Source organism: Rhyacophila brunnea, unplaced genomic scaffold (genome assembly GCF_057557595.1).
Source record: "Rhyacophila brunnea isolate RB1 unplaced genomic scaffold, BYU_Rbru_1.0 scaffold_7, whole genome shotgun sequence".
In the NCBI taxonomy this organism is placed as follows: Eukaryota; Metazoa; Arthropoda; class Insecta; order Trichoptera; family Rhyacophilidae; genus Rhyacophila; species Rhyacophila brunnea.
In genome coordinates this window covers 37,161,188-37,175,172 of record NW_028233339.1, presented here as the reverse complement: position 1 = coordinate 37,175,172, position 13,985 = coordinate 37,161,188, and the positions used below count along the sequence as shown (strand labels likewise).

General features: G+C 34.6%; 1 protein-coding gene across 1 annotated transcript; it reads left to right on the top strand.

The window, feature by feature from the left end:
• The first annotated feature begins 385 nt into the window (after positions 1 to 385).
• pea (ATP-dependent RNA helicase pea) lies at positions 386 to 13,625 on the top strand. Its single transcript, XM_085958064.1, has 13 exons — positions 386 to 747; positions 857 to 1,773; positions 2,596 to 2,757; positions 2,862 to 2,966; positions 3,590 to 3,733; positions 4,138 to 4,650; positions 5,322 to 5,569; positions 6,042 to 6,708; positions 7,235 to 7,375; positions 9,648 to 9,800; positions 10,738 to 11,063; positions 12,611 to 12,790; positions 13,132 to 13,625. Exons 1-13 carry the CDS (start codon positions 654 to 656, stop codon positions 13,352 to 13,354), a joined length of 3,873 nt encoding a protein of 1,290 aa, XP_085814190.1. The 5' UTR covers positions 386 to 653; the 3' UTR covers positions 13,355 to 13,625.
• Positions 13,626 to 13,985: the final 360 nt, after the last annotated feature.

Here is a 13,985-nt window from a genome sequence, read left to right as displayed (position 1 = left end):
CTTTGCATTGCATAAAAATATTTTTTAAGTATAATATACATATTGTAAACATAGCTAAAGACGTATAAAGAACGTTTATTTAATTATTTAAATTTCTGACTGGCCTCTTTTATCACGAACGAGAGTCTAATATATTTAGACTCTTTTTACGATGCTAAAAATAAATAATTTTACGACTATTATCTTTCTAAATGTAAAAGTTTGTTTTATTATTCATTTTCTTGATAATAAAAAAAATTGACAATAAATTATCGCGAAATAATCAGCATAACCATGCTACCAACATGTCACAATGATGACAACATGGCAACTTGGCAACCCTAACAACAATGCTCCTGCCCTGCTCACTTTTTTTACTCTTCTTTATTTGGTGCTCTTGCCCATTGCTGTTGTCAAAATGACAAATTTGGCAATGGTCGAAAACCTATTTGACGTTTTGTTTCGTATACAATAGTTATATAAAAATATTCAATATTTCACTAAACTTAAACATAAATAAAGTTAGATATAAATCCTTGAACTATTTATTATCTTATACTTTACCATGTTTATCATTTCATGAGTTAATGGTAAATTTTGAATGATCAAAAAATAGTGCGAATTACTATTTCGTCTTAACTTATCACGCGTGTCATTCCATATTATATACTACAATGGATGAAGTTTTGCGATTAGAACATCTATCTCTCGTATCTAAAATCTGTACGGAGTTGGATAACCATCATGGTATAAATGACAAAGATTTAGGTTAGTGTTGGTGTTTTTTTTAATTTCTTGATATTTATCATATTCCTTCATTGATATGTTTTGTATTTACCTATTTCTCTCAAATAATTTGAATTGTTTTCATTTACAGCTGAATTTATTATAGAGTTATCAGAAACACATAATACACTGGATACGTTTAAAAAAGTTTTGATGGAAAATGGAGCTAATTTCTCAGATTCTTTCATTGCAAATTTGCTGAGAATAATTCAACACATGAGACCGCCAAAGCAGACGTCAAAAGAAAACGAAACGGCAACCTCCAGCAATAAAGAAGACAAATTAGCAATGAAATTTCCAGGACTTGCCATCCCGAACGACCGTCAAAGAGCTGAAAGCGAAACATCAAGCGACGATGATGAGGCTGATGATATTGATGAGGATCGTAAAAAAATCAGGTTGACTAGTGCCAACGTGTTTAAAACAGAAAAAAAATCTACAGGAGACACGCTGAAAAACTCTGATAAAATTGTGGATGATGCCATGGCAGAACTCGAAGCATTAGCACCTTCCACCAGCTCAACTAAACCGGATATTGCATCCAAACAAGAATCAAAAAAGGACCGACCGGAATCTGATGCTAATAAAAAAAGTCATAAAGAGTCTGACAGAGACATCCAAAGCAGTAAACAAAGCTATAAAAATAAACAAACAGACCACAAGCGGAGTCGAAGCCGCAGCAGGAATAGAATCAGAAGAAGTCGCAGTAAAGATCGAAAAAGACGTTCCAGATCAAAAGAGGTGCGATCCAAAGCGAGAGATAGGTCCGAAGAACGTCATAAACCCTCACATAAAAGTAGACACCGATCGAGGTCTTGTAACAGGAGAACGCGATCAAGATCTCATGACAGAAAGAGGATACGGTCTAGATCGCGTGATAGAAAAAATTCTAAAGATGTCTCGCATAGAAATCGCCTGGATGATAGTTACTCGCCTAAGAGATCTCACAAAGCACACGGTTCGAATGCTGCAGATAATAATTTGAAAGATGATCCGGAGCCTGGAAAGGTAATTATATTTTCAGAATTTACTTATTATTATCATATAAGATGATACGAAGAGAATTTAAATTTTGAGCTCAATAAACAAGTAGACACTTATTAGGTTCGATGTCTATCAAAGAAAGCTGTGTATATATATTTAATAAAAACAACCTCTTTATACCGACAGTCCCATGTGAAAAATATTAAATTTAAAAATCTAATTTGATGCGCTTTGGTCAAGTTAAATCCCATTCATAATAGAGATCAGTCTTACTGATGCATTACTGTGGTCGTGAAAAAATATAAAGCCATTTTAGCCAGGCCTATGTATTCGAATAAAGAGGCCTTTGTATTATGTTTATGATCGTCCCAGAGCTAATGAGTCAATGCATAATTTCGCGTTATAACTTAGAACATAAAACTGACTGCTGTAATAAAAACAAGTGTATCAGCGGCTTGAGAATGTAGCGGCCGACGGAAAAGTGTACCTGACACGCGTTGACTCATTAGCTCTGGGGCGTTCATAAACATAATACAAAGGCCCCTTTATTCGAATACAAAGGCCTCCTTATTATATACAAGCGCGACACCGGTGTCCCGTCTGAAATGGCCGATACAGTAGATTGGTGGCAGAGTGTACGCCTAACTACTGTAATAAAATTCACATGTTTCTTTTTTCAAAGTTTATTTGAGCGAGGAGTCAATAGGTTGGACAAGTGACAATTATTAGCATTCCTAGTAAATCGGTTGATATTACCTTCTTTCTGTGGGAAAAGTCCTAAAATATGGAAGTGAAAATTGTACTTTTTTAAGATAAACGTGAAATAATATTTTGAATTTCTCACAGATATATTCCGGTAAAGTGGCAAACATCGTTCAATTTGGATGCTTTGTACAAATCGAGGGTGTGAAAAAGCGATGGGAAGGACTTGTTCATATTTCCCAATTGAGATCTGAAGGAAGAGTCACAAATGTATCGGACGTAGTCAGCAGAGGAGAGAAAGTCAAGGTAGCTTCTATAATATTATCCACAATAATTATAAAATCATCAATAAAAATATATCCATTAATTTTTGTTAATAATTTGTGCATCAAAAATGATTTACTTTTCAGATTAAAGTAATCTCCGTTGCTGGCCAGAAGGTTTCCTTGTCAATGAAAGATGTCTGCCAAGATACAGGAAAAGATTTGAATCCATCTTCACATGCTCATTTACAGGTAATCTCTGACTTTCTGTACATTGGATATTATTCATTGTGGGCCCTTTGACCATAAAAATATCCAACCTTTTTGATCGGTCAAATTCTTTTGTGTGTAAGACACTTAGACCATCCAAGGGGTGCAATCTTATAAATTCACCAGAAATGTTTGAAATAATATTATTGATATCAACTTTGGAAAGGAAATGGGGCATAATCCACACAAATAAAATTTTACAAGAGGCACAAAAATATTTTTGTTATGGTTTTCGGTCAAAGTTAAAATATAAAATAGACATAACCTTGAAGTACTGGATAATTAATAATTTGGTTTTTATATCCCTAATATGATATTAATTATTGAGTTAATATCATATTAGAAAACAACAAAAATTATGGTTATTTCGTTGTTCCCATGTCGCATCCTTCTTTTTTTTTTAATTGCTTGCTAAATTTAGATAATAAATTGGCATTTGCAGCTTACATCCGTTGGACACAATGTGTGTTTTAGTCATGACCAATGTTAATATGCAATAAAACCTATTTTGAAAAACTGAGGGTTATACATACCCTTTTTCCTTTCTACTATCGATATCTTTTGTATTTCAATAATTGATATGATACAATGTATTTTTCTATTAGGCCGAGCAAGATGGGCGGAATCCAGATCGACCGATGGGACCGTCAGTGCTTCACGGCCTCCCCACGACAGTTGACGCTGATGATGACTCCAGTCGAAAAAGAGTCACCAGAATATCTAGCCCGGAACGATGGGAAATCAAACAAGTATGTTTGTTCTTCAAATTTAATAATTAATCTATTGTACCTATCTATTATCCAAGTATCCATCAAAAACACTTCAGGTGCACCATTTTTACTGTTGGCTCCCAACAATTACTCATTATGACAAACGAGGGCCAAAGATTATACCTCTATCAACCATTCTTAAAAGATACAAAATAATCAACATTCTAGTGTAGGTATTACATCTATATAAATGGAAACACAGACATACTCTTTATATCGCTTATAAAGAGACAGGATCATACCGACATGGTTTTCCATTGTCCATTCTCATATCTGTTAATCCCAGATGTCACTAAATGAGTTCAAAAAATTAGATTATCTACTGTATTTCTTCTGCAAATTTCTATCAATGGATATTGGAAACCTAACTTTCTGATTAACAGATGATGTCCTCTGGAGTTATCGACAGAAGTGAATTGCCAGATTTTGATGAAGAAACAGGTCTTTTACCCAAAGATGAAGACGGTGAGGCTGATATTGAAATTGAAATAGTGGAAGATGAACCGCCATTTTTGCAAGGTCACGGCCGAGCCCTACACGATTTGTCTCCGGTTAGAATTGTGAAAAATCCAGACGGCTCCTTAGCTCAAGCAGCTATGATGCAATCCGCTCTAGCCAAAGAGCGAAGAGAGGTGAAGATGCTACAGAGAGAACAAGAAATGGAGGCCTTGCCGACCGGACTTAACAAAAACTGGATCGATCCTCTACCAGAAGTAGACGGGCGAACTTTAGCAGCAAATATGAGAGGTTTGGGCATGTCCGCTCAAGATCTCCCTGAATGGAAAAAACACGTGATCGGAGGCAAGAAATCATCTTTTGGAAAGAAAACTAACCTAACTATACTTGAACAAAGACAATCTCTTCCAATTTATAAACTACGTGATGAATTGACGAAGGTATATCTTCTTATCAATTAATTACTTAATATTATTTTAGTACCTACTCTTGTGAAAATTTTTTAAATTTTATCTGTATCACCAAACCCTACGCATCCACGGCAAACGCCACAGTAGCGTCATAAGACATAATATAAAACTTTGCCATAGAAAATACACTCACTATTCAAGTTTAAAATGTGTGCGTGCGTCTCTTCATTGTCATTTGGCTCACCCGGCCCAATATTTGAATATTCAAGGTCGATTGTAAATGATTCCATGCAGCGAACGGTGCATCAAAGGTTGGTCGTAAATACTCATAGAAATGTCTTTTCTTTGGTAAGTCTATTGAAACATCTGGAGTTTTATTTTATGTTATCACTTTAAAGCTTAGAAGTCATAATATTAGTGATGCTAAATTTAAATAAACTAATTTCAGCCATAAAATTTATTCAACACCAGAGTAATAGACAACGAAATGTTTTTTTTTAAATTCATTGACATATTTTAATTATAAATATTTCACATGAATCATAAACGGATCGATAGCTTAAGGCGAAAGTATTCATCCGGAAAGTGAATGACATTCCACTCAATTGTGTATTGTTGCTATAATAAAGATCGTAAAACCATATGTATATTCAATATTGAATAAAAAAAAGATATGTACTATGATGAATTGTTATTTTTAGGCCGTATCAGATAATCAAATTTTGATTGTCATCGGAGAGACAGGGTCCGGTAAGACTACCCAAATTACCCAGTACCTTGCTGAATTTGGATTCACTGCGAGAGGTAAAATAGGATGCACACAACCCCGTAGGGTTGCCGCAATGTCGGTTGCCAAACGTGTGGCTGAAGAGTTTGGGTGTCTCTTGGGACAGGAAGTTGGTTATACTATTCGTTTCGAAGATTGTACCAGCCCTGAAACAGTTATTAAGTAAGTTTTTTTTCCACTTTTTTTATAATGCTGCTCGGTGAAATGGTAGTTCAAGAATATGTCATTTGGTCTCAATGCTCTTCTGCCATCCCAATGGGTACAATTTTTTTTGTACAAATTACTTACAACCATTTTGAATAGATTTGATAGAAAATGTTATTACAGTAAAACCCCGTTAATTTGAAATTGAAGGGACAGAAAATTGAAAAAAATTCGAATTAAATACAAAATGTATAATAAAAAAACAGTAAAACTTATTTTAAAAATGTACTAATTTAATAAAATTGTTCAATATCGCGAGAAATAGATTCTATGAATTTTCGTGAAAATATTGATTTATGACAAATTTCAAATTAACCGTGTTCGTATTAACAGGGTTTTACTGTAATACCTCCTGTTCTCAATTAAAATATTATGTCAATCGATAGTTAATAATATATATATCATTTAATTGACCCTAAATTTGTTCTAGATACATGACAGACGGTATGTTACTAAGGGAGTGTTTAATGGATCTGGATTTAAAAAGTTATTCAGTAATTATGTTGGATGAAGCTCACGAGAGGACAATTCACACAGACGTGCTATTTGGATTACTGAAACAGGCTGTCCAAAGAAGACCAGAACTGAAATTGATTGTTACATCGGCAACATTAGACGCTGTCAAATTCTCACAATATTTCTTCGAAGCTCCGATATTCACGATACCCGGACGCACGTTCCCAGTTGAAGTTCTATACACGAAAGAACCCGAAACCGATTACTTGGATGCTTCTTTAATAACTGTTATGCAGATTCATCTACGCGAACCACCCGGAGATATACTTCTGTTTCTTACTGGTCAAGAGGAGATTGATACCGCCTGTGAAATACTCTACGAACGTATGAAATCCTTGGGTCCTGATGTACCTGAACTTATTATTTTGCCAGTTTACTCGGCTCTGCCATCAGAGATGCAGACTCGTATCTTTGAACCGGCTCCTCCTGGAAGCCGCAAAGTGGTTATTGCCACCAATATTGCTGAGACTTCTTTGACTATTGATGGTATTTACTATGTAGTCGATCCTGGATTTGTCAAGCAAAAGGTTTACAACTCCAAGACAGGAATGGATTCTTTAGTTGTGACTCCTATCTCACAGGTGGGTTCATAATAATTTTAGTATTGAGTTTCCTTTTTTAAGTGATATGTTCATGGTTGATCATGAATATTTAGCAAGGTAAATGTGGTAATCTTTTTGATTAATAGTGGTTTTTGTAATAATCAAAAGAATTTATATAATTATAGGCTAACCTTTAAGTCGTTCAACGCGCACATCCCACCTGGCTCGTAGCAATTAACGTAATGATTAAATAGGGTAATTAACTGGTTAGCAGTGAACGAGCATTGCAAGTGCATGTGAGGCAGTATCGAAGGGTGGAGATAGGCTGTGGAGATCCAATAAAAATAGTGCGCAGGAAACTTTGTCAGTTATATTTGTTTGTTTTCATTGAACTTAGAATACAAATTGCAGATGATGTTGGTTAGTTTTTGAAATTCAATTAAACCCTGCCTAAACAAAACCATAATAGATAAATTATGGCATTGAATCACTCATAATTTATAGATGGAACAATATTTTTAGCCAGTTACAGTTACAACAGTTAAATTTATTTGATTAAATCTAGGCCGCAGCAAAACAGAGGGCTGGCCGTGCTGGAAGGACAGGGCCAGGAAAAACTTATCGATTGTACACTGAAAGAGCTTATCGTGATGAAATGTTGCCAACGCCCGTTCCAGAAATCCAACGAACAAATCTTGCCACCACGGTATGACTTTTTAACCTTTCTAACGCGGCAACTGACTTTAGTCAGCCTATACGCGCGAGTCATCCGCGCGTCAGCTGACTAAAGTCATTTCGATTTTCGTTTGCCTAGTACTGCTTTCCACCAGGCGCGAATAATTCGAATATTGATTTAATTTATTCAAAAATCATCCTTCTCTTGACATCTGTCAATGGATAGCCTAAACTTTTGTTCTATCTAATTTAAATAAATATTTTTCGGGAGCGTGTCTTGAATAAAAATATATCAGTCATCGGGCCAATTCAAATTTGCCGCGTATATAGTGTCTTATCGCTTCTTAGTGCATGTGCGCCGAAGACATTTGACTGACGTGTTTGTAACGATACGAGTTTGCGATATAATAAGTTATATTGTTTTTTAGTGATTGAAAAACTATTTGGTGCGTAAACTGTTAAATAGAATATTCGAAAGTTACATTGATCAAAGTGAATTTACAAAATATTTTTACAAAAGGAATGCTTTTGGAGATTGCATTCATTCGCCTATCTGCCAGTATATTATCCGCGAGTTTATAGTTTCGGAAAATAATTTGAACCAGGTGTCATTTAAATATACCTAGAATTCCGCGATTTAATATGTCTCTTTGTTTATCATTGATTAACATTTTTAAATACTATTTTCTGGTTATAGTATTAGGTGAAACAGACAAAAATTATTTATTTACCCTAGTTATCAGCCATTTATAAAGAAAAGACACGAACACTCAGACGCCCGTTCCCGCATAAATGCGGAAATTGTCGTATTACGCAAACACCAGGTCCCGCGCTACTGAATTTTTATACACTGCGCGGCAAATCATCGTCTGCTGGTGTGAGACAGACACTTGAGAATTATTTTTTTCGTAATACTATTCAAAAGGGTTTGATTCATGACTACTATTTTTTTTATGTAGAATTCTTCTTATATTTATAGTCGAAAATAACTCGAGTTACTTACTATCACGTCATTATAATAAAATAAGAGATTACCTATTCTAGTACCAGGTTATTGAAGTAATATAATAAAAAAAAAACAAATGAACTTGAAAATAAAATTGTGGTGACTATAAAGCATTTAGAAGTGCAAAAAGTGTTTGAAATTTAATATTTTACGAATTGTAATAGGTATTCGAAAAATAAACCATTTTGTTATATAAACTATGTGTCATTCGATTCCATTCAGTTCGGGGTCAATGGTAGGTACAAACAGTGTTGCCATATTTTGAAAGTGGAATTATAGTACAGAGCCTCCAAAATTATAGTATTTGGGGATAAAATATAGTACGATAAAATATTTCGCCGCGGGCCGCAGGTTCCCAATTTTTCATGGTCGGCTTGTTTTTTTTAGGAAAAATATTTCGTCGCGGGCCGCAGGTTCCCGATTTTTCATTTTTCTAGTCGGCTCGTTTTTTTTTAGGAAAAATATTTCGGCGCGGGCCGCAGATTTCCAAATTTTCGAAGACAAAATTATAGTATTTTGGGCGTACTATATCTATTTTATATCGTACATAGTACGCGGACCAATATTATAGTACAAATACTATAATTATAGTACGGTTGGCAACACTGGGTACAAACCAGGCACTGGTGGTAAGTACATCACTCTCAAATAGCCAGTAGTTCTCAAGGATGATTTATTTATACTCGGCCTGCAGTGCTGCAATGTGTATGCGAGTTCAAACAAAAGTTACACAGTTTGAGATGTCCTGGATGCTATAAAAATGAGTTATTTATGACTGATATTTTTTCAACACACTCAACAAAAATGCTCATAAAAGTCATAAACCATATTATTATTCATTATGTGTATGGCATATTTGTCGAAATGGTAGCCGGTAGACTATAAGAATACTGAACTGTTCTTACACTTGTTAATCTGTCATCGACGCATTAGTCCAGCACCATTTCGTAAGTGTCATGGCGCCGCTCGAGTAAGCTGGCATTTTTTCAATGAAGAAGTCTTGTTCGTAATTTCTTATCAGATTTAGGCGACGAATGTTTATTTTTAGAGTCACATAAAATATTAGGTTCTGTCATAATCATTTTTGAACTTGACTCCGATTTTTTACTACTCTATTTGTGTATGTTTGACTGACATTTATTACGATTTATTGATGCTTGAAATCACAACGCGCACTGTTGTACTAAGTCGGGATTCGTAACGCTTAGAAAGGGTTAAAATACTATTACAAACCAATTTATAAATTGTTTTTTTATAATATTGTATTCAAAAAATTAACGTTATTGTTCTTTTTAAGGTTTTGCAACTGAAAACTATGGGTATCAACGACCTGTTACATTTTGATTTCATGGATGCACCACCTGTCGAATCACTCATTATGGCTCTCGAACAACTTCATTCTCTATCCGCGCTGGACTCAGAAGGATTGTTGACGCGGCTCGGAAGAAGGGTAAATACCTTTTCTTCTATAATTTGTATTATATTATTACCCATCTATCAGTTGCCAAAAGTGGCTGTTTAAGTGTTCTTTCAAACAGTTCTATAAATGTAGGAAATACAACTATTTTACATAATGAAAATTCAAGTAGGTAGTCTTTAAAGTTTGTATGTGTATTAGTATCATCTCATAAATAATTCACCTTTGAAGTGACTTTTTGCAATAATTTGTTTCACTTTATATTTATGTTGTAGTTTGCTAAAATATTCTTGCTATTTATGTTTCCTTTTTTTTCTGAACTAACAATACAGAAATTTCATTAGACATGACAACACTGCTGGACTAAGTTATATTTTTCCTTCATTTGTAATTATTCAGATTCCCATAATATGCTTAGCGAGTCCTGTTTTCTAGTAACATAGATTGCGGTCGGCTTTGATAATCGTCCACCAGTAAGTAAAAACGTAATTATTACCATGTTGGATCCTAAATGGTGCAAATGGGATTGCACTGAGTGCACGTTATATTAACAGAGTTTTTACGAGGATTAGTTGTTGGCCATTTGCCCAACCCATTGGATCTGTAGATTATATTGAAAAACATTTTTTTTGATCTGGTTCTGATACGACCCACGGTTTCGTATTAATACAAAACGTGTACTCTACGAACTAGGCCAAACTACAAATTGAATTTGATTACTGCCTGATAATTTTATATAATCAACAGAAACAGTTCATAGCTTTATTTAGGTATTGTGGTGATTTAAGGTACATAAAAACTATTACATCTATTTTTTATGGCGCTTGGATATTATGTTATATGCTTGTAATTCAAAATTATATGGTAAATGTTAAATAAACATCTTGCAATGAGTCTTCGCCATTGCTAGGTGTCACAACCAAACTTGTTTTTGTAGAAACATGCTTGAATAGCGAGTTGTCTGTTTCAGATGGCAGAGTTTCCACTGGAGCCTAATCTTTCTAAAATTTTGATAATGTCTGTGGCGCTTCAATGCTCTGATGAAATTTTAACAGTTGTCTCGATGCTCAGTGTTCAGAATGTGTTTTATCGGCCCAAAGATAAGCAAGCGTTGGCCGATCAGAAGAAAGCCAAATTCAATCAAGCGGAAGGGGACCATCTCACCTTGTTGGCTGTCTACAATAGTTGGAGAAATAACAAGTTCTCAAATGCTTGGTGTTATGAAAATTTCGTCCAAATCAGAACTCTGAAACGAGCCCAGGATGTTAGAAAACAGTTACTTGGAATAATGGATAGGTGAGTTGATTGGCTGCCCGCTCCTTTTACCTAAATTTTTGACACAGAAGTGCAAGTTAGAAGGTGAATATTTTAAAGAGATTTTCTTACTCATACAAATTTAGGAATTTCTAACTTGATTGTGATATTGGTATCAATAAAGCCAAATGAAGATGATTTTTTTTTGCTGTGCTCGGTTCCACTTTAACTTTGGATTCTCTTGCACCTTAGTGATATAGAACCTCATTGGCTGCTAACGGGTCCATACCAACCAACTAACATATCACTCATACAATTGGTCAGCGGTTGCCTTGTGAAATGTCAGATATGTACACGTCATATCCAGTGGCTGCTGGTGGTTCCCAAAATTGTTTTCGGTGGGGGTGCACAAAAATATACTTTAAAAATTGACTACACTGTGTAAATGATTGCATTTTTGATTTAAACAGTTGTAAAATGGCTATGGCCCCTATTGCAGAATCGTTCGTGTTAATGTTAAAATTTGAAACTAGTCGAACTCGGTTATTACGATCACAGACATAGCGAGATCTCGGATGTAATGAGGAAACATTCGTTGACATTTTCGTTTATGATTTTCTCCATACATTTATTCACTTTTATGAAGAGCTACTTATCGGATATACCGAGCAAAAATATCATCAAAAATTTTCTTAAAACTGTTAACGTGTCAATCGTTTAAAAACATTTTCGACCCTGGGCAATAAAATCCGACCGTAGACCGATGCCGCCGGGATTGAATTACGTTTATGACACTATTTAAGTGTAAGTACCTAATTGGTGTTTTCGCCGACAATGTTGAAAAAGTATCCACGCATGTGGTTGAAATTTCATGTAAAAAATCCAAGCTGAAGTCAGTAGGTACCTACCAGCGTTCATTACAATAAACAACTTCTTTTGTAGTTTATGAATGCCATGCTTGTTTCGGGGAAAAATTCTAATTGTGTATTTTTGTTTGAATTGTGACTTTTTGTCTTATGTGACCGCTCATTTAAAAATACCTATTCTATGATATAGCGAGTAATGCTTATAACAAGCAAATTCAGTCGGTACCATCTTCCTCGTAATAACCAAGTTCGACTGTATTAGGTAAATAAATGCCTTTGACTTTGATAAAAAAAATTAAATTTGTAGAATTTTAAATTACAGTATAACCCCTATTTTACGTTTTTTAAGGGACTGAAAAAAAAAACCTAATTGGAGGGAAAATGTAAAAGGGGGGGTATTGAAAAAAAGAACATTTAAATTTTATGTTTCTAAAAAAATAACGTTTTATTAAAAAACAACATTCAATTAAAATTTTTATTGAAAAATTGTTTGAATGTCACGACCCAATCATTGTCAGGCGCGCGTAACTCGCATATTTTGAATATTTCCGACGTAAATCGCGGGAAAGAAAAACGTAAATGCGGGTAGTAAATGTACTGAAATACATCGGGACTGAAAAAAATACACGCAATTGCCGGGAAAACGTGAATTCCGGGCACGTAAAAACGAGGTTATACTGTATTCTATAATGGCAATTTTAAAATGAAAAAATATTCTTTTAGGCACAAGCTGGATGTAGTTTCAGCCGGGAAGAATACGGTTCGAGTTCAAAAAACTGTATGCTCAGGTTTCTTCAGGAATGCAGCAAAGAAAGACCCTCAGGAGGGATATAGAACTCTCGTCGACAGTCAAGTTGTTTACATACACCCTTCAAGTGCTTTATTCAACCGACAACCGGAGTGGTAAATACTAAACATATGTATATTTTGTTTTAATATTATATTTCTAGTTAATTTTGTAATTCAGATAGATATTATTCGCTACAAGGCTGACAGTTTGTTCTAGAGGCAAATATGTACTCTCAAAGAGCAGATTTAAATTAGATTCGAAGATTAGAAGTTTCCATGGCTGATTTTTAAATATATGTGCTATAGCATGTGTGCTCACGTCACGTGATGGTAATGTGTTTCTAGCATAATTAATTACTCAACCCATTTTAAATATGTGAACATTCTCATTGCGAACATATATTGCATGGTGTTAAATATTATGATATTTATCTGAAATGGTTTCCCTGTTTTAGGGTAATCTATCACGAGTTAGTCCAAACCACTAAAGAATACATGCGGGAGGTCACAACCATAGATCCAAAATGGCTTGTAGAATTCGCTCCAGCATTCTTCAAGTTCTCAGACCCAACGAAATTATCCAAATTCAAGAAGAACCAGAGACTGGAACCTCTTTATAACAAATATGAAGAACCAAATGCTTGGAGGATTTCAAGAGTCCGAAGACGAAGAAATTAAATAAATTAATTAAATCGCAGTAAAACAATGAGATCGCCCCGGTAAATAATTATAGAAATTATTCAATCGGCGACTGTTGTTACTTAGTTTCAAATGATTTAGGGAGCTTTACAACTCAAGTCTGATTTATTATTACAAAAAGACATACAAAAGTTATTGATTGTGATAATGAAATCAGAATCCACAAATGCCGAAATTGCTTTGTACATTGTAATTCAGTTGTTTTGAACAAACAATAAAATTCAATATGTATATACATTAAAAACATCAATATTGTGTTTTTTTTTCATTCCTGTATATTCTCCTTCAATGAAATATAAACTTGATTATTGTACAGCCACGTTTCTCAACCGGGGCTATATGGCCCCTTGGAGCATATTTATAGGCAAATGGGTGGAGGGCTATAGAAATATATTAGACTCGAAAAGTGGCCACAAGCCGTTGTAGATGTCTCTATCTTGAATTGATACTGACTGCTGTCGTACGAACCAAACGTTTCTACGCCCCATTGCAAATTTCAATCTAGTATCAGCAGAATAACTCCAAAATGTAGATCATATGAATACGTGTATTAATTAAGGCGCTAAGTACCAAAAAAATAAAAACTAACATTTTTATAGAAAAATGTTCT